The sequence below is a fragment of the Mesoplodon densirostris genome, chromosome 3 (assembly GCF_025265405.1).
Source record: "Mesoplodon densirostris isolate mMesDen1 chromosome 3, mMesDen1 primary haplotype, whole genome shotgun sequence".
Lineage (NCBI taxonomy): Eukaryota > Metazoa > Chordata > Mammalia > Artiodactyla > Ziphiidae > Mesoplodon > Mesoplodon densirostris.
The window spans coordinates 154,705,946-154,725,080 of NC_082663.1; the positions used below are offsets into that span (position 1 = coordinate 154,705,946).

At 55.5% G+C, this 19,135-nt stretch overlaps 2 protein-coding genes across 2 annotated transcripts; one reads left to right on the forward strand and one right to left on the reverse strand.

Annotated features, from left to right (window-relative positions):
- Window positions 1-5,648: 5,648 nt before the first annotated feature.
- SLC34A1 (solute carrier family 34 member 1) lies at window positions 5,649-16,580 on the forward strand. Its single transcript, XM_060092462.1, has 12 exons — window positions 5,649-5,757; window positions 5,894-6,043; window positions 6,129-6,257; window positions 6,511-6,654; window positions 7,596-7,707; window positions 7,831-8,026; window positions 8,110-8,205; window positions 13,309-13,378; window positions 13,660-13,827; window positions 15,077-15,193; window positions 15,294-15,418; window positions 16,077-16,580. Exons 1-12 carry the CDS (start codon window positions 5,649-5,651, stop codon window positions 16,578-16,580), a joined length of 1,920 nt encoding a protein of 639 aa, XP_059948445.1.
- Window positions 16,581-18,423: 1,843 nt separating this feature from the next.
- PFN3 (profilin 3) lies at window positions 18,424-18,837 on the reverse strand. The gene has a single exon (XM_060092463.1). It carries the CDS (start codon window positions 18,835-18,837, stop codon window positions 18,424-18,426), a length of 414 nt encoding a protein of 137 aa, XP_059948446.1.
- Between the last annotated feature and the right edge of the window lie 298 nt (window positions 18,838-19,135).

Sequence of the window (19,135 nt, forward strand, 5' to 3'; positions counted from 1 at the left end):
GAATATTAAATAAACATATTGATGAGAAGAGGCACAAGTTTCTCAAACTGTGCTGATGGGAAACCCTGTTGTCATTAACCAGATCCCCTCAAAAAATCCAGGTCATGAACAGATGGTCTGGAATGTCAATTTTTCCTCCTTTGATTGTCGTTAAACTTTAGCTCCTGCAGAAATTAAGGAGCAAATGGATCTTAACAGAGAATTGCAGAAAGGGAGAATAACTGGAGCTGGTTGTGCCAGCTTCCACAGATTGCTCCCTTTCTGGACCACACACTTGCTCCTGGGACCATTCTCTACTCCGTCAGCAATCATGCCACTCCTGGAGAAATCCTTGTCGTCGGTGTGACGAAATTCAGTGTCTGTCAGCCTGTCCCATGCACGTTAGCCACGCTGTCTCTGCTCCCACCTCCTTTTCCTTCCCCTCCCCCAGCACTGCCCCGACTAGGCTCTCGAGGGTCACTAAATCCACTCTGTTCTCACGTTTCCTGACATCTCAGCAGCATTTGATCATGCTGACCAGGGTATCTCTTTCAAAATGTGGGCAACCCTGGCTTCTGGGGCATCTGCGTTTCTGCTCTTCCTCCCTGTCCCTGCTGTGCCTCTTCCTGCGTCTTCCCTCAAATGTGGGTGCTCCTCTGGGCTTGGCTGGGTCTCTCCTCACTGTGCACACTCTCCCTGGGGGCACCTTCACCTGAGGCCACTCAGGCAGGAAGCCAAGTCACGCTGCGCCCTGAGGCTGTGACAGGATGCTGGTCTTTGGGCTAGCAGGGGTAGGATTTAAAAGGAAGAGGGGTGACATGGTGAGCTTTGCATTTTGGAAGGCTGGCTGGCTGCTTTTTTGGAGACTAGATTGGGGGGAGCCATCAGACAGAAAGGCTACTATAATAACCCAACTGAGAGATGGTGGCCAGGACCGGGGAGGTGGCAAAAGGATTAGGGAGCTCCCAGAAAAGGAAAATTGGGAGAATTGGGGGATGAATTTGAAACCAGGAGGTAGAGGAGAAGCGCGTGTCAAAGATGCCTCCTCCACGTCTGGCTCCGTGTCTGGACCACATGCTGCTCACTGAGGTTGGAACATGCAAGAGGCCCCATTTGGGGAAAGGAGAACATCGCGTGCTTCAGGCCCGCAGCTCCAACTGCTCACGCCAGAGACACCTCAGACACAGCGTACAGTTCAGTACAGACGGCTCTTTGCATCTTCCCTCCAAAACTGCTCCTCCTCCTGGGTGCCTTTCTCAGGGTGAGGCACCACCAGCCACCCAGGCTCCGGGCCCAGAGGTCTGGGGGAGGCCGTGGCCAGAGTGCAGGTGAGCAGACAGGGCAGGACTCACCATTCAGGGGACACATAGGGTCCGTCACAGACAGAGAGGAGGCAGGCCATGAGCAGGAGTGGGCTGAGATGAGCAGAGGGGCGGAAATGCTTGGGGGCTGGGGTGTGGCCACCTTCTCCACTGCTCTCAAGGGTCCCAAAGGCAGCTCTGGTCAGCTCCTAAGTCTCCATGCTTTTGCTAGGGCTGTGGCAGCCCCACTCCCCACAAAATATTTTTGCAAGTGGTGGACATCCATAGTATTATGTAATTGTTTCTCTTGCGATGCATTTGATTAATAACTGCCTCCGCCACTAAACCCTGAGCTCCACGAGGGCAGGGAATGTAGGCTTCAAAACTGTCAAAGATCCAAACCTTATTAAAAAGGAGACACAGGGCTTCCCTGGTGGCGCAGTGGTTGAGAGTCCGCCTGCCGATGCAGGGGACACGGGTTCGTGCCCCGGTCCGGGAGGATCGCTCATGCCGCGGAGCGGCTGGGCCCGTGAGCCATGGCCGCTGAGCCTGCGCGTCCGGAACCTGTGCTCCGCAATGGGAGAGGCCACAGCAGTGAGAGGTCCGCGTACCACAAAAAAAAAAAAAAAAAAGGAGACACCCCCCCAGCTTATAAGGAGTGCCTTGGATACCTCTGCTCCTGCCCAGGGTCTGACTGGAGCAGGCAGAGGAGAGGACCACGCCTGTGGGCGGGGCTGCACATACCCAGACAATCTCTGAGCCCATCAGCTCAAGGATGAATGCAACACAAGAACTCAGTAATAATTGCATTTCCCTGGATCAGCAACACCCCTCCCACCCGTGCATGAATGCCAGTCTTACCCAAATCACTCCCTCCAGGTAGGAGAGGTTCTAGGACACCCAAGGGTTCACCATGTAAATTAGGGTCCATGACAGAACATGATGCAACCATTAAAAACAACATCTGGGGCTTCCCTGGTGGCGCAGTGGTTGAGAGTCCGCCTGCTGATACAGGGAAAATGGGTTCGTGCCCCGGTCCGGGAGGATCCCACATGCCGCGGAGTGGCTGGGCCTGTGAGCCATGACCGCTGAGTCTGTGAATCCGGAGCCTGTGCTCCGCAACGGGAGAGGCCACAACAGTGAGAGGCCCGCGTACCGCAAAAAAACAAACAACAACAACAACAAAAATCTGTGCTGAGTGTAAAGACACAGGAAAAGGCTTATGTTATAATGTTAGATGAAAAAAAGCAAGATGCAGTCTTCCAGAGACAATAAAATCCAAAGTAGATAGAAAAGGCACAGGGAAAAGGACAAAAGGCAGTGTTTTAAACAACACGGTGATGTTTCTGAGAAGCAGGATCGTCTTTATTTTCCTTTTTGCTATGAATGGAGACCTTTCTGGCAAGCACTGGGTGGCTGATTTCCTGCCTTAGTTCCCCAGAATCTTCCGGAACAAGCCATAAGACTATATGGCTTATTGTCCAAACCAGGGCACTTTTCAGAGTGAAAGGGGACTCTGGGCCAACAGTCATAAACCCGGACTTGGCCAGGCAAACCAGGACTTACAGTCACTCTCCTCAAAACCAATCCCAGCCGCACCTCCGCCCCCCCAACCCCTCTCTCCCCTGTGGGTTCTGTGGCCTAAACTACCACGGCCACAATGTGGTGGTGCTGGGATCCAAACCCAGGCTGGCCTGTTCTCTGCTCTTAGCCACTTTGACAGTCTGTTGTCTGTGTCGCCCTAAGATGTGTAAGATGTTGAGTAAGATTTGTAGCTCAGGGGACCCTGAGCAAACAGAGTAGCTGGTGAGCCAAGAATGGTTGACCTGAAAACAGGGCTGAGAATCTAGAGGAGATGGGGCCATTTCTTTGGTGGGGACACTTCAGCCATCCTGGAGACAGTGAAAAGGGCATGAGAGCATGAAGAGAACAAATATGCTGAGGGACTTTGTTCTAGGCACTGAGATGGGTCATTTATCTCATTGAATCCTACAACACACTGAAAAATTCATGCTCATTGCCATTTTATAAGGGAAGGGACTAGAGCTCAGGGACGTACTTAGTACTAGGTACTAGTACTTAGTACTTATTCTAGTACTTAGAATCCCAGGCCGACTCAGGGACTGGACCATTTCTTGGATCAGGAGAGAAGCGGGCCTTGCAATCTTGGCTCAGCATGGAATAGGAACTCAACTACTGTGCTTAGAAATGGATGGATAGACACAAGGCTGGCTGGCTGGCTGGCTAGGTGGATGGATGGAAGGATGGATGGATGGATGGATGGATGGGTGGATGGATGGATGGATGGACGGATGGATGGATGGATGGATGGGCCGATGGATGTTAGGTCACTCAGACAGTTGCCCAAGCTAGATCTTGAATGGAACTCACTACTCCTGGATCTGAGAAAATCTTAATCCCTTAGAAGGGAAGCTCCCTTCTCATCTCTCTGTGAATATGGGCCCCAACTCAGGCTCCAAGGTCCTGTAAAGAGAAACAAGCTTCTCAAAGACTCCCTAAGACCCCTGGGACTCTACAACAGACCTCATGTTATCATCAGCTTCCTGATCCAGAAGCCCAACTGTGATATATTTCCTCTCCCTCCCACCCTCCCAACACCAACTGTCCTGCCCAAGTATCCCTGGGATGCATCTTCTCCTCTCCATCCCTCTTCTTCCCACTTAGATTCAGACCTCATCCTCTCTCACCTGGACCATCTCATCACCCTTTTAACCGGTCTCTCTGCTTCCAGACTCACTCCCTTTGACACATCCGAACCCCACACACCTGGGAGCATTCTAAAATGTGGACCAGGCCCTGCCCCATCTGGCCAGGGGCAGATTCCCTCAGGCTCACATCCTGGATCTGTGGTCTTGGACCCTCCACAATTCAGCGCTACATAGCTTCTCTGGGTTTGTCTTCTGTTGCTTCCTCCATCACACACTCCCTCTCCTCCAAATGCCCCTCGAGACACACAGAGAGACCCATAGACACCCAGATGCAAGGCAAGGCTGAAGGGTGTTTGTGTTACTCCTTGCGGAGTACTGTCAGGCCAAGAAGGAGGGAAAGGGGCCAGAACCAGGGAACGAGGTGCCTGAGTGGCATCAGGGTCTCTGCCTGCGGGCATGGGATGCATCTGTGCCCTCCTTGCTGGGTCTGGGTCATGGTTCTGGCTGAGTATCTGTGTGGGGGAGGTGAGAGCCTGTCCACAGACTCCCCCCTGCAGAGCTGACGATTAGCAATTAACTGGGAGGAATCTAGGGGGTGAGGTTAATTGGGGAACAGAGGGAGGGAAGCTAGGGTTCTAGGGACTTTGCCCTTGACCCGAGGGTATAAAGAAGAGGATCCCAGGTTCTCCTCAGGCCCCTAGGGCTTCCCTGAGCATCTGAGCAGGAGCTGAAACACAGAACACCAAGGTGAGTCCAGGGTCCCCACATCCCAACCCCATCCCCAACTCTTAGTAGGAAGCAGGCTCCTCACCTCTGTCCTTACTGTGCCTCTGTTTCCTGTCCCCTATAACATCTCAGTCCCAGCCCAGCCTGGCTCACTGCCCCAGAGTAAAACAGACTCATGCTCTTCCAGGGCTTGGAATTCAGCTCTGCATGTCCCCCAACCCCACAGCCAGGGCCCTTGGAATAAGGTTGGGGGTGAAGGGTGGGGTGCTGAAGCAGACTGCGGGACTCCCACCCCAACAGCTGGGAACTCCTGCGGCAATTCAGGGGCAGCTAAAGCAAGTCAAGGGCTTCCCAGACTTGGGGACAGGATGGGGGCCCTCCTTAACTAAACAAGTCCTGGTCTGAGCCTCATTCATGGCAGAAAGGCCCGTCAGTGCTTGTTTATTGCTGGGGGTAAGGGTGGATGGGGAAAGAAGTTCATTTGTGAGGATGAACCCCTGTGCCCCAGGGGCACTCTGGTGACACCTGTATCTGTCATTGGAACACTTGCTCCCATTGCCATGTTCCATCTGTTTGAGGGATTATTTCATTGACATCTGATTCTCCACTAGACTTTGAGCTTCCTGGGGGAAGGAGTTGCATCTGTATGTAGCCAGCTGTACCCCAGCATCGAGCTCAGTGCCTTAGATAGAGTAGATGCTCAATAAATACTTGCTGAATGAATGAATGAATGAATCCCCAAATCTGTGCTGAGCACCTGAGTGTGCAGCTCTGGGTGTGTGTGGGGGGGTGGAGAGTGTGCTTCACTGGATGTATGTTTGTGATCACACACCATGGGTGTTTGTGCACGTGCGTGTATGGGTGTGGGTGTGGAGGGATGGGTGTGTGAGTGTGTGTGAGTTTCCAGGACACGGCAGTTCTCACTCAGTGTTGCTGTGCCCCTGATGTGCAGGGCCCACAGTGTGTACCCAGGATGATGTCCTATGGAGAGAGGCTGGAGGGCCGGGCTGTCTCCCCACTCCCAGTCTGTGGGGGGCACATGATGCGTGGGGCAGCCTATGCCTATGTGCCCAGCCCACAGGGTGAGTGCTGCTCCCACCCCTGGACCCCGCTTGCCCTCAGTTGCCCACGTCTCGCCCCGGTGGGGAGGCCTCCACCCCTCCCGACCTCCCCAGGATGTGGGGCCTCAGGGAACTCCTGACCAGCCTCGCTCCCCAGTCCTGCACAGGATTCCAGGGACCTCAGCCTATGCCTTCCCCAGCCTGGGCCCCGTGGCCCTTGCCGAGCGGGGCCGCCCCTACGGGGAGGTTCTGGAGCACCATGACCCGCTGCCTGCCAAGCTGGCCCAGGAGGATGAGCAGAAGCCAGGTGGGCCTGGGTCGGGGTGGCAGGGGTGTTGGCGGTCACTGGCAGAGCCCTCCAGCCACTGTGCTCATGACCGGCCCCTCTCCAGAGCCTGGGGTGGCCCAGAAGCTGCGCCAGGCTGGCTGGACGCTCCTCCAGGTACCACTGATGCTCGTCTTCCTCTACCTCTTTGTCTGCTCCCTGGACGTGCTCAGCTCAGCCTTCCAGCTGGCCGGAGGTAAGGGAACAGAACCAGAGGAATTACAGAAACAGAACCTGCAGGAGATATATAGAGATCTATGATTTATTGCAAGGAATCGGCTTACGTGATTGTGAGGCACGCTGGGCCTCTTGGGCAGAAGCCAATACTGCAGTGCACAGGTGGAATTTCTCCTTCCCCAGGGAAGCCTCAGGGGAGAGGTAGGGCAGAGGGGAGGGGACCAGGGAAGGGTTTTGAAGGGTCTCGGACAACACTGGCTCATGCTCCCCAGGGAAGGTGGCTGGCGACATCTTCAAGGACAGTGCCATCCTGTCCAACCCAGTGGCGGCGCTGGTGGTGGGGATCCTCGTGACCGTGCTGGTGCAGAGCTCCAGCACCTCCACATCCATTGTGGTCAGCATGGTCTCCTCCGGCTGTGAGTTTGCCCACAAGGGCCAGGGAAGGAGTGGGGGGCTGGGATGCTGGACCCGTGGCTGGGGTGGGAAGAGCAGGAGTGGGGCCAGGGGCCGCGGGCAATGGGCAGCTCTGGTGTCTCCCACTCTGTTCTCCAAAGCATGGCCTGGAGTCTCAGCCAGGAGGGGCGCCCCAGGAGTTGGGAAGGGTGGCAACTAGGGAGTACAGCCTCAGGAAGGCTCACCTCCATGTCGCCACACGTTCACTCATTCCATCGATCAGGGGAACAGAACCAGAGGAATTAGAGACACAGAACCTGCAGGAGATACATAGAGATCTATGATTTATTGCAAGGAATTGGCTTACGTGATTGTGAGTCAGGCTGGGCCTCTTGGGCAGAAGCCAATACTGCAGTGCACAGGTGGAATTTCTTCTTCCCCAGGGAAGCCTCAGTTTTGCTCTTAGGGCCTTTAATCTCATGAGATGAGGCCCACTCAGATTATTGAGGTTCATCTTTTCTCAAGGTCAATTGATGGTTGAGGCAAACCCATCCGCAAAACACCTTCACAACAACATGTAGGTTAGTGTTGGACTGAATAACTGGGTACTAGCCAAGCTGACACCTGAAGGTGATGTCACACTTGTGTACGCATGTGCACACACAAGCACAGAGACACATTGGAATTTAGGACCCGTGCCCTCATGGACATGCACCCACACACTCGTTCACATATACACAGGTGCGGTACACATATGTGAACATCAGTTCACATGTATGCACACATGTAAACACACAGCATGTGCCCCCATGTACCTGTGACGCTGAGGCTGAGCAGAGTCAGCAGCATGGCAGGAATGCCTGCTGGGGGCTGGGATGAGGGCCGTGGGTCCGACAGGAGAAGTAGTGAGGCAGGAGCTGGGTGGCCCTTATCCAGTTAGTTAAGAGGCGCCCTCTTCTACCAGTGCTGGAGGTAAGCTCTGCCATCCCCATCATCATGGGCTCCAACATCGGCACCTCCGTCACCAACACCATCGTGGCCCTGATGCAGGCGGGGGACAGGACTGACTTCCGGCGGTGAGGGGGTGGAGCAGTGAGCGGCCTGTCCTTGTCGGGGGAGGGTGGTCCCAGACGCCAGGAGCCCCCAGTCTGAGTGCATCCTGGCTCCAGCCTGCCCCGCAACGTGGCCTCCCTGCCCAGGGCCTTCGCGGGGGCCACAGTGCACGACTGCTTTAACTGGCTGTCAGTTCTGGTCCTGCTACCCCTGGAGGCTGCCACCGGGTACCTGCACCACATCACTCGACTTGTGGTGGCCTCCTTCAACATCCGCGGCGGCCGCGATGCCCCTGACCTGCTCAAGATCATCACGGAGCCCTTCACTAAGCTCATCATTCAGGTGGAGGGGGAGCTGTCATGGGGTGGGGGCTGGGGGACTGTAGGACCCCACCCTCACTCCCTCCTCCCACACCTTGCCCGCAGCTGGACAAGTCCGTGATTACCAGCATTGCCACGGGGGATGAGTCCCTGAGAAATCACAGTCTCATCCGGATCTGGTGCCACCCAAACCCCATGGAGGTGAGTCCCAGGTCGGCTTCAGTGAGAGGACTCCCTCTTCAGACAGCTGACTGCCAGTGTCATCGTTTGTGCGAAAGCTCTATGTAGACCTAGGGGATCATTTACCCTGGGAGGACAAATATGGGGCACTTTTGCGGTGATACTGTGCCTATGGCAGATGTAGCTACACCCTCCCAGCCTCACACCAGCTTCAGGCAGCCATTGCCAATCAATTCGAGTTAGCATGTCATCGATCTAGCCTAGAGATTGGTTCTCAAAGTGTGGACCAGTGGCACACATACCACCTGGGAACCCATTAGAGATGCAAACTCTCCGGCCCTTTCCTAGACCCACTAAATCAGAAAAAAAGGTGGAGCCCAGCAGCCTACATTTCAACAAGCCCTCTAGGGCTGTTCCACACTCAAGTTGAAGAACCACTGATATGGCTCAACCCTGTGGTTTCATAGGTAGAGAAATTGGCTCCAAGGGGCTAAGAAACTCTCCAGAGCTTGTCCTACCGCTTCAGGGCCCCAAGCGCAGGTCTTGCAATCTAGGGCTCTCTCTTCCGCCGGGTGCCGGGGGGTTAATGGCTCACTTCTGCTGAGTTTGGGGGCCCAGGTAATGTGCGGAGGTGGGCGGGGAGAGAGTGCTATAAGGATGGCTGGGAAAAATAGGACCAACAGGAAACTGGCCCAGGAGCAGGACAAGTGGGCCATGGAGACCTCACTGGAGACACAACAGCCACTTGTACTGATGTTGGGCTCCTTCCCCTGGAGACTCCCACAGGCCGGTGTCCCCTTGTCCTGCTGCACTCTTCCTGCTGCTTTCTGGCTTCTAATGCCTGGAATGAGGCTCCGTTTGGATCAGTTGGACACTCGTGGACCAGCCATTACACCAGGCTAACATGGAAGCTAGCAATTAGCACACTTTCTCAGCCATAAAAAGGAAAATGCTTCATCAAAACCATAATCCACAGTATTTGCTCCCCCTTGACATACAAGAAGTAACACCATTTAGAACGAAAGACAAGGAAACTGGAAGCCCAGCACACCCTCTTCACTTGCTACTTGATGTTCCCAGACTTTATCGCAGTGTGAACAGAGAACATTCTTTCAACTGGCCCTGCGAGGTTCCTTTGCATCTGAGTGGCACACAGCTCCAGCTCAGTCCTTCTGAGTGTTCAAGTCAGTTTGACATCAAAAAGCCCACGCAGACAGCTTTCACGCTGGCTTTGTGACCCCTCTAACACACCTCCCCTTCTCATGAGCACTCTGGGCCCTCTCCAAGCTCTCTGAATGGCCAAAATCCCCTCTGCTTCACAGCAAAACCTGAAAGAGACCAAAGTCACACAGTCTGAACTTCACAATAAGCAAGCTGTGGAAGGGAGCTCCTCAGCCGTGGCGATCCTCGAGTCCTCTGAAATCCCTGCTGCCTGCCTGCAGCGTCATTCACCTGGTCTCCCCTTGAAGGATGTACTGGCAAATGTAGCTCTCACCCAGTGGAATCCTCAGTGATGCTGGTCCTGAGGCCGAGGGACTGGAAGCAACCCACCCAAGTTCCCTGGGCCGGGGCTGTCCTCACTGGTTCCTCCGCTGTGCCTGCTACCACTCGCCTGAGCACTGTTTTCTCGTCCCAGCTCTCCCGGGAAACCTTCCCTTGAGAGCAGGGTCCAGACTGGATTTCCGTGGCTTGGAGAGTAGCTGGGGGTGGGATGTGAGCTCCCTGTTCTAGCCCTCTCTCTGGGACAGTCCCCTTTGGAAAGTGGTTCACTCAGCCACGTGCACTGGCAGCTCCTCCTGCACTGAAGACTCACGTTTTTCCTCTGGCCACCAAGTCTCCTGTGGCCCCTTCCAACCTGTTCTCATTGCTTCCAGCTTTCACCAAGCTAGGCCCAACCTCGCCTAAGCCAGCCTCCAGGGCACCTATGTGACTGACAGTCTGGGGTTTTCCAGATGGTGAAAGAAAAACCAGAGGCAGTGTTTGTTAGCATCCCAGCAATTCTTGATGTTCCAGGGTCCTGACACTGTCCTGGGAATTACCTTCCTGTGTGGTCACAGTGTGGATTGTCAACCCTACATACCTGGTTTAAACCAGCTTCTTCTGAGGACTTGCATCCTGGGGGGCAGGGATTGTCACAACCCCATTTTAAACAGGTTCAGACGGGCTTGTCCAAGCCTATGTGATTGAGGTAGGACAAAAATCCTGGTGGAAGCTGGAGCCCACACTCTTGACTCTCCATTTCGCTATCCCTTCCAGATGTATATCCCACCATATGTGTCCATTTCCCACTCTGCCTATCAGGCGTGAATGCCACCAGGTGACCACAGCCACTTGGAGACCCTCCAGGGGTGGTAGGTGTGGCTGTAAAAATGAATTCTCCTCTTCGCCACCAGATGGCGCTGCTAGCAGCGCACTCACGCTCTGCTTCCAGAAAGGCAAAGACCCTAAAACATCTCTTCTCCTGGAGGGGAGACTACTGCACACACCCACATCCTGCACGGTTTTCCCCAGGGGAAGGATTCTTGGAGCCCACATCCCTCTGTGAGCTTAATCATATCCTTCAGTTCCCAGAGGTGTCTCCTGAATTTGGGTTGTCTCTTCAAGCACATAAATCCCAAACTCTCTCTTCCCAGATTCCTCACAACTAGCCCCTGGGGAGAAGTGGGCAGCATTATGGACCTCATGCTTCAGACAAAGAAACTGCGGCTTAGAGAGGTTATGTGTTTTGTCCAGTGTCACACAGCAGGGAGTGCTCAGCTGGGGTTGAGCCCAGGGCTAAGGCAGCCCCTCCACATGCCCCTCCCTCTCCTCCACCCCCACCTACTCCAGGCCCAGGAGGGATGGGCATATCCTGGGGCTATGCCCCAGACCCTGGGCCTGGCAGCTCTTTATCTAGGGTGGAGCTCCCACCTTCCCCTCTGCTGGCCAGGGAAGCCCCAGGGCCTGCTCCTTCCCCTCCCATCTCTGCCCACCCAGCCTGGCAATGCACTTTAGGGTCTCTGGACTGGCCCTGTGAGCTCAGCCAGGGCCACATAACCCCAGGCAGGAAGGTCAAGTTTCCAAAACTCAGAAGTCCTAGCCCTCAGCCTTGCCCTGCCCCGACTTTGTCAGCACTGAGTGGGACCCCAGTGGAGCTCCTCTCCCTCTCTTCCAGCCTCCCCAGGTCCCAGAGAACCCTCCCCCAAGAGAGCCCTAGGCCCAGTGCAGTGCAGGATGGTCCACCGAGTTCCTTCCCAGCAGGGCCAGGATCTTCAGGTGTGTCTGCAGGAGCCATTGATCCTGACCTAGGAAGTCAACCCATACCCACACACCATGTGATACTAGATAGGCCCAGGGAGGGAGGGGGTCTAATCCTTATTTGGAGGCACAATTTATCGAAGGCTTGTCATGATCTAAGCCTTGTCGTGAGTGCTTCACACATATTTCTTCCTGTAACCTTTGCAACAGCTCTTTTCTTATCCTGCTTTAGAGAAAAGAGGCTCAGTGAGGCGGCAGGACTTGCACAGGGTAGCTGAGATAAAAGCAGGATTTGAACTCAAATCTGCCAGATAGCAAACACCCGGCTGTCTCCCAGTTACCACCACTTTCCCAGCCGGCTTTTCCAATCAAGCCCATCAGAGACTATTTTCTCCTGGTTTCTCGGCCTGCAATTCTGGCCCAGGCTTGAGGATGCCCCAGGGCCCTGGTATGGCCAACTGGGTACACAGATAAGCACGCTGCCCCCCTCAAGGGAGTACATGCCACTAAAATAAATCCCGATTTAAAGTCAGGTGCCATAAATAGTTCTTATCTCTAACACACATTTTTTAAATGACACAGATTAGAATAAAACATAAAGGAGCTGTAAATCCAAGTGCCAGCACCACAACTGAGCCCTTACCCTCAGCACCCAGGAAGGTCAGAGGGGTGTGGGCTGCAGACCCCCCAGGGGGAATGGGACCAGGGTCCATATCAGCTCCCAGAGGAGGCAGATGGTGGTGATGGGGAGAAGCTGTGGCTCTTTCATTTTGCCTGGGGCCCTTTCTGCGGCTCAAGTCCTCCTTTGTGACATGGCTTCTTCCTAGCCAAGCCTGGTCCACTTTCTACTTTCACTGATGGGACCCTGGGGGAAAGGTAAGGAGCCCAGGTTGCATTTTTTAAAAGAATTCCTTAGGGAATTCCCTGGCAGTCCAGTGGTTAGGACTCCGTGCTTTCACTGCTGAGGGCCTGGGTTCGATCCCTGGTCGGGGAACTGAGATCCCACAAGCTGTGCCAAGGAAAAAAAAAAAAAACTCCTTAACCAGAAGAAGGCTACAAATGAGTGGTTCCAGACTGGCCAGACTGGCCTTCACAGAATTGTAAAGTATGTCTTTAAGCAGTTGCCAACATTTACAGATTGGGAGGTTTTATCTAAACCTTCAGAGTTGTGGTTTCTCTTGTAGAATCAGGCCCTTTGGCTAAGCTGGGCTAAATCCCTGGACAGTGACAGTGACCTGGAGCTGAGTAGCTGCTGCCCCTTTAGGCCCAGGACACTCCCCACCACCTCCACGCACAGGCTGAGCCCCTCACTTAGGCTACCTGCCTGGTCCTGGGCCTTCTGAGTTAAGGGCCCTCTCCAGGAACCCCCTCCTCTTCACTGATAGTAGGTGGGGGAGGGAAGAGATGTTGGTCCCAGGCCCTCTTGCCCCACCCTCTCCAGATAAGGAATTGAGCAAGAGGAAAACAGAACGTGGGCTAGGTGCCTGAGGCGAGAGGACAGGGCAAGGATGCTGGTGAAGAGGAGGCCCTGAGACAGGGATTGATAATAAAAGATGGGGAAGGACAGCAGCCTCCAATGCCAAGGAGAGGTAGAAGAAAACATGGACAAGACACCATCAGATCAGGAGGCCCCTGCAGGCCCCAGTGAGAGCCAGATCAGTGGGTTGATGGGGCCGAATGTTCTGAGGGCCGACTACAGCCCGATTCTCCTGTGGCAGATATTTTCAACTCCATTTCATCATTGGAGGAAACAGACTCAGAGAGGGCAAGCAAAGCATCCAAGGGCATTTATCCCCTCCATCCCCCATCTCTCCCTAACCCCCACCTTAGCCCCCATCCCAGGCTGCATTTTCCTGAATTCTCTAAGTCACTCTCCTCTTAATCTAGGTTCCCTCCCGCAGGCCCAGGGCAGAGGTCAACACCAGCCGGATGCTCGGAAATGCCACCATGGAGAAATGTGAGTACCCGCAGCGTGGGAGATGTCTGGCACGGCAGGGCAGAGTCTGGCAGAGGCAGGGCCATCTCCCACCTGGCCACTGCTGCTTCCAGCCCCAGGAGGACAGCTGTCAGCCAGCCCAGCTCCTGGGCTGGGGTCTGGCCCTGCTCTAGAGGTTGAAGATACATGAGGCAAAGCCTTTGGCTCTGAGCCCAAGAGGGTGGCAAAGGTTGGGGGCTAGGAGCTGGATTGAGGGGGTCAGCTCTCAGAAGCTTAATACCACTACCACCACCCTCCCACAGGCAGCCACATTTTCGTGGACACAGGCCTGCCTGACCTGGCTGTGGGGCTCATCCTGCTGGCTGGCTCCCTGGTGCTCCTGTGCACTTGCCTCATCCTCCTCGTCAAGATGCTCAACTCTCTGCTCAAGGGCCAGGTGGCCAAGGTCATTCAGATGGTTATCAACACTGGTGAGCCTCGAGCAGTGGGTGGGCAGGCCCCAGGATGGGCCCTTCTGGATCTTGCTGAGTCCTGCCACTGCCTTGGTGTGTGATCTGGGTAAAGCCCTACCATCTCTGAGCCTCAGTCTCCCCATGTGAACAAAGAAGAGATTGGACGAGGTGATTTTTGAGGCCCCTGAGGTGCTGACAGCTGGGGATCTGTGGCTGCTTCCAGCTGTGGTTCCATTCTAGCAGGTGGCTCCAAAGAGATTCTCAGAGGCCATTGTTTGATTCAATTAATAGTCATTAAGCCCCGACTGTATGCCAAGCACGGAGTGGTGCCAGGGATACAGAGGTGAGCCACACAGAGATGGCTCCTGTCCTCAGGGGGCTCACAGCCCAGAGGGAGAGACAAGCAATAAAAAAAAAGTGATCGAGGGGGGATACATTCAGATAGAGCGGTAACCGCCAAGGAGAAAGCAAAAAACAGCAAATAGAATATGGAAGAGGCTGCTTTTGATGGGTGGTCAGTGGCTTCTGTGCAGAGGCGACATTTGAGCAGGGACCTAAATGTGGAGCAGTCAGATGTGGCTGAAGAGCTTTTCGGGTGGAGGGAACCTACCTGAAAGTGCAAAGGCTCCGAGGCAGGACTCAGCTGGGCAGGACTGTGGCACAAAAAGGTGGCCAGCAGTGTGGTGGGAGCTCAGTGAGTGAGGTGGAGAGAGGTAGGGAGAGGTCAGCGAGGTAACAGGGACAGAGCAGGTCCCAGGCTGCACGCAGAGCCTAGACTTTATCCAGGGTAATGGGGGCACTTGGGGGTTTGGGCAGGGCAGGGATACCATCTGACTTTCATTTAAGCCTCATTTTGAGCTTTCGGGACACTGCCTGGCACTGGTAAAGGCAGCATGACAAACGCTGGAATAAGGGGCATCCATGGATCTATGGGAGCTCAGACGAGGGAGAAGCAAAGTCTGCCCAGGGGCTGGGGTCAGGGAGGGCTTTCCAGTGGCAGTGGTATCCACGCTGAGTCCCGAGGATGAATACTTAGGAGTGAGGAGATGTCCCAGGCAGAGGGAACAAGGGAACAAAAGCACGATAGAAGCAGGCTGAGAAGGGCCTTTAATCCAAGATCAAAGAGGACCAGGAAAAGCCACCGCAGTTGAGCAGGGGACTGACAAGGTCCCACTTGGAAGCTGACATCGATTCCTCCTCCCCAAGGAAAGTCCCCGCCCCCTCCCAATGCCCTCCCACTGACCCTCCTGGGACCGTTTGCTCGCAGACTTTCCCACCCCCTTCACCTGGGCCACAGGCTACTTTGCCATGGTGGTGGGCGCTGGCATGACCTTCGTTGTCCAGAGCAGTTCTGTGTTCACCTCGGCCATCACCCCACTCATCGGTGAGTCCCCACGCCGAGGCAGGGTCAGGCGGGGCAGGGCTGACAGGAAAAGGGCTGAAGGAAGGAGCTGGGGAGACCATGTCCTCTCTTCTACCCCCAGGCCTGGGTGTGATCAGCCTTGAGCGCGCCTACCCACTCACACTGGGCGCCAACATCGGCACCACCACCACGGCCATCCTGGCTGCGCTGGCCAGCCCCCGGGAGAAGCTGTCCAGTGCTTTCCAGGTGCGCTTGGGAGAGTAACCCTGCCAGAGGCAGGACAGAGCTAGGACTGGTGCCTGGAGCCTGACCCAACGTAGGACAACACGTACAAATTAGTTTTTGACTGCCTACTAGGGGCCGCCCGCTCTGCCAGACTCTATGGAAACCATACGGGCAAAGTATACTTGGTGCTGCCCTCAAGACCTTAGTGTCTAACAGGGGAGAGACATTACTGAGAGCCACGCCAATGGAACAAGAGTGAGAGGGATTTGTACTCTGAGGAAGGGGTGCTGGCTTAGTTTGGGGGATCAAGGACTGGGGGGGCAGACAGCAAAGGGGTTGCTGTTCTAGGAGCAAAGGAGTAACTGATAAGCCAGGATGTTGCCCACTCAGAAGGCCAGAGCTCCTGAGCCAGAAACTGATGTGAATCTTTTAGCTACTGGATCTGGGCAGGATCTGCTGGGGAATTCCTGAGAGGGAGATCAGTGGGGGAAATGTGGAGAGTTCAGGGCAGCGGTTATTTACCTACTTGTCCAGAAGTGTTTCAGTATTTTACTGGGGGAATGTCAGCCCTAAGTGCTGACTTTCCTGCTGCCCAGACCCTGTAGGGCCACTGTTATCTATCCTGACTCAGGAGCTGGCGCCCGTGCCCACCTCCACCCCTCCGCCCTCTCCCCTGCAGATTGCCCTCTGCCACTTCTTCTTCAACATCTCAGGCATCCTGCTGTGGTACCCAGTGCCCTGCACGCGCCTGCCCATCCGCATGGCCAAGGCGCTGGGCAAACGCACCGCCAAGTACCGCTGGTTCGCCGTCCTCTACCTCCTCCTGTGCTTCCTGCTGCTGCCGTCGCTGGTGTTTGGCATCTCCATGGCAGGCTGGCAGGCCATGGTAGGCGTGGGCACACCCTTTGGGGCCCTGCTGGCCTTCGTGGTACTTGTCAGCGTGCTGCAGAGTCGCAGCCCCGGGCGCCTGCCCAAGTGGCTGCAGACATGGGACTTCCTGCCCCGCTGGATGCACTCCCTGCAGCCCCTGGACCACCTCATCACCCGCGCTACCTTGTGCTGTGCCAGGCCCGAGCCCCGCTCACCCCCGCTGCCCGCCAGGGTCTTCCTGGAGGAGCTGCCCCCTGCCACACCCTCCCCCCGCCTCGCGATGCCCAGTCACCACACGGCCACCCGTCTCTAGGCTCCAGCCCAGACTGCTGCCTGGAGTCAGGAAATGCCTGTGCCTGGCGCCCGGGGTACAAAGGCAGAGGGGTGGGTCTGTGTGCTCTGGGCATGCACCTGTCCTTGCACAGGTCCTCAGAGGTCTGGGCTTGTGTAACCGAGAGACAGTGTTATGTGCACATGTGGGCATGTTGGGGATGAGCCTGTGTGACAGCCTGCATATGCGTACTGATGCACCTGGGGGTGGGGTGGGGGGTGTGTGCCAACTGCATGTTACTTGGGTATGATTTTGAGTCCTTTGCACATGTGTTTGGAGACCTGCACTGTGTCCTTGTGCACACACAACTCTGACTGGGCTGGGTGGGAGTAAGGGTGAGTCTAAGTTCATGACCTACAGCTGTTTGCTCGTGCATAGATGTGGGAGCGAGTCGCTGGCTGAATTCTCGCCCCCTCCCTGCCACCTTCCTTCCTCCATGATACCATTCTCCTCATCCTCACCCAGGTTTTCTGTGTCATTGTTACAACCCTCTTCCCCAACACTGCTTGATTAAAAAAAAAAAAAAGAAATGGAACTCTCATTGTGCACTTGGAAGTCTGCTTGCTCTCCATCTAGGGGGGGAGGAGAGACCATGGTTTGGGGTTCAGCAGTACTATCTCCCCTCCCAAAGAAAGCCTGTTGTGCCCTGGAGGAGCCAGCCTACAAGCTCTCCCCAGCAATCCTCCTGGCCCTGCTTAATGAGTCCAATCCATAATTCAAACTTCCTGGAGCCCCGGCTAGGGCCACCTTAAGGCAAGTGTAAGGAGGGCTCTTTGCTAACCCCACTAGGCTGACCTCCTCTGGTCTCTATCTGCGTCTGCTCACCCACCTCATTGCCTCCCTCCCTCCCTCTCTCTGGGATAAAATCAGTTCTCCAGAAAACAAGTGATAGGTGGGGGCCTGTCAGGGCCACTGGGGGAAGGAGAGGCAGGGTGGAGATGGGCAAGAGAGGTCATGCCCTGGACCCCAGTGCACAGGGCGCAGAAACTAGCCACTCTCCCTCCCACCTTTATCCTCTACTTTTGGGCAATAAACCAGCCTTCATTTAAACCCACCCAAGTTTTTCAGTTCCTCCTCCTCCATAGGGCACCCTGAGCTGAGGCCTGCAGAGGGAGGGTCAAGGGGTGGGGGGTGCCAAAGTTCCTCTCTCTAGTCCAGGGACATATCCAGGGTCTTTGGACCCCAAGGAGGCAGGAACGCTGTAGGGCCCCAGACCTAGTTGTGATGGTCTACAACATGTGCCTCCCCACCCCCACCTCCGTCGCCTATGAAGTATGTGCAGGGAGATGCAAGGGCCTGCAAGCCCTAGAGCTGCTCTCCAGGCTACCAGCCCCACCATCACCCACCCACAACCCTCACTAGTGCTTCCTCTTGCCATGTGGAGGGGGTGAGAAGTACCCTGGCCCCCAACTTAGGGAGTGTTGTAGGAGGGTGGGGACGGGACTTCCTTTGCAGTATGTCCCACACAGATCTGTGGAAAGTTTTGTGGGAAAGGATGCTCAGGCCTGAGTTAGAGGGTTTGAGAACTCCCTCCTAGGGTTGGCCGTCCTTAGGACCCTGGAAAGGCACCAAGGCCCTTGGACTCTGGCCTAGGGAGTTAGGCCACAGGCAGGGCACCCATGGGAGGGCCTGATGTAGGGCTCAAGAAGCTAGGAAGCCTCTGGACTCTGGACTCATAATACCAACCTCACCAGATACCCTTTCTGCAAGGATCTTCTAGTAAAGTACTTTCCGCATCTGCAACCTTCCCCATCCCCCTCACGACCGGAGGGTGAGTCTGCCACGCCCAGGTCAGACTTTATTTTGGTGCTGTCTGGCTGTCCTGCTAGGTGCCCTGCGAGTGCAGCCCATGGATCAGCTCGTGCATCGTCTTGTTGAGAATGCCCCCATGCACGCCCCGCCGGCCCATGAGCACGAGGAGTGCACGCGGCGTGTGGCCCACGCAGATGGCGCGCCCGTCCAGCCCCTTAGTGCGCGCGTCCAGCACTCCATCGCCCTCGGCCAGCAGGTGGTCTCGGATGACGCAGCAGCGGCGGCCCGCCACGCTCAGGCCCGCCTGCAGGAAGGTGCGCCGGTCCGGCCCCGTGAGTACACCCACCTCCTGCGGTGAGATGGCCGCCAGCAGGCCACCGGGCCGCGATGCCCAGACGCAGCGATTGTCCGAGTGGCCCATGATGGCCACGTCGTCGATGCGCTGGTCCCGCAGCACCGCACTGATGTAGCCTTTCCAGTCGCCCATTCCGGCTCAGAGTGCGCCCCTCGCCTCTCACTTTCGAGGGTTGTCCTGCTGCGCTGCGCACCTGGAACGCCCGAGGCATTATGACGTATTCGGGGGGCGGGGTTGTGACGTAGAGGTGGCTGCAAGGTCACAGAACGGCTACCTACGCTGGAGAATGGGGTGCGGGTGGGGCGGCGTTCGTATCTTACGCCTGATGAAGTTCTAAAGTTAGTAGATAATGGCAGTTATTTCTAGATGGTAAGATACAGGTGATTTTCATTTCTTCATACTTTTATCCTACATTTTTCAAATTTTCTAC

Coding starts and splice junctions, on each gene's coding strand:
- SLC34A1 (XM_060092462.1), top strand. CDS start 5,649: ATGATGTCCTATGGAGAGAGGCTGGAGGGCCGGGCTGTCTCCCCACTC. Junction 5,758..5,893: donor CTATGTGCCCAGCCCACAGG/GTGAGTGCTGCT, acceptor CTCGCTCCCCAG/TCCTGCACAGGATTCCAGGG. Junction 8,027..8,109: donor TCACTAAGCTCATCATTCAG/GTGGAGGGGGAG, acceptor CCTTGCCCGCAG/CTGGACAAGTCCGTGATTAC.
- PFN3 (XM_060092463.1), bottom strand. CDS start 18,837: ATGGGCGACTGGAAAGGCTACATCAGTGCGGTGCTGCGGGACCAGCGC.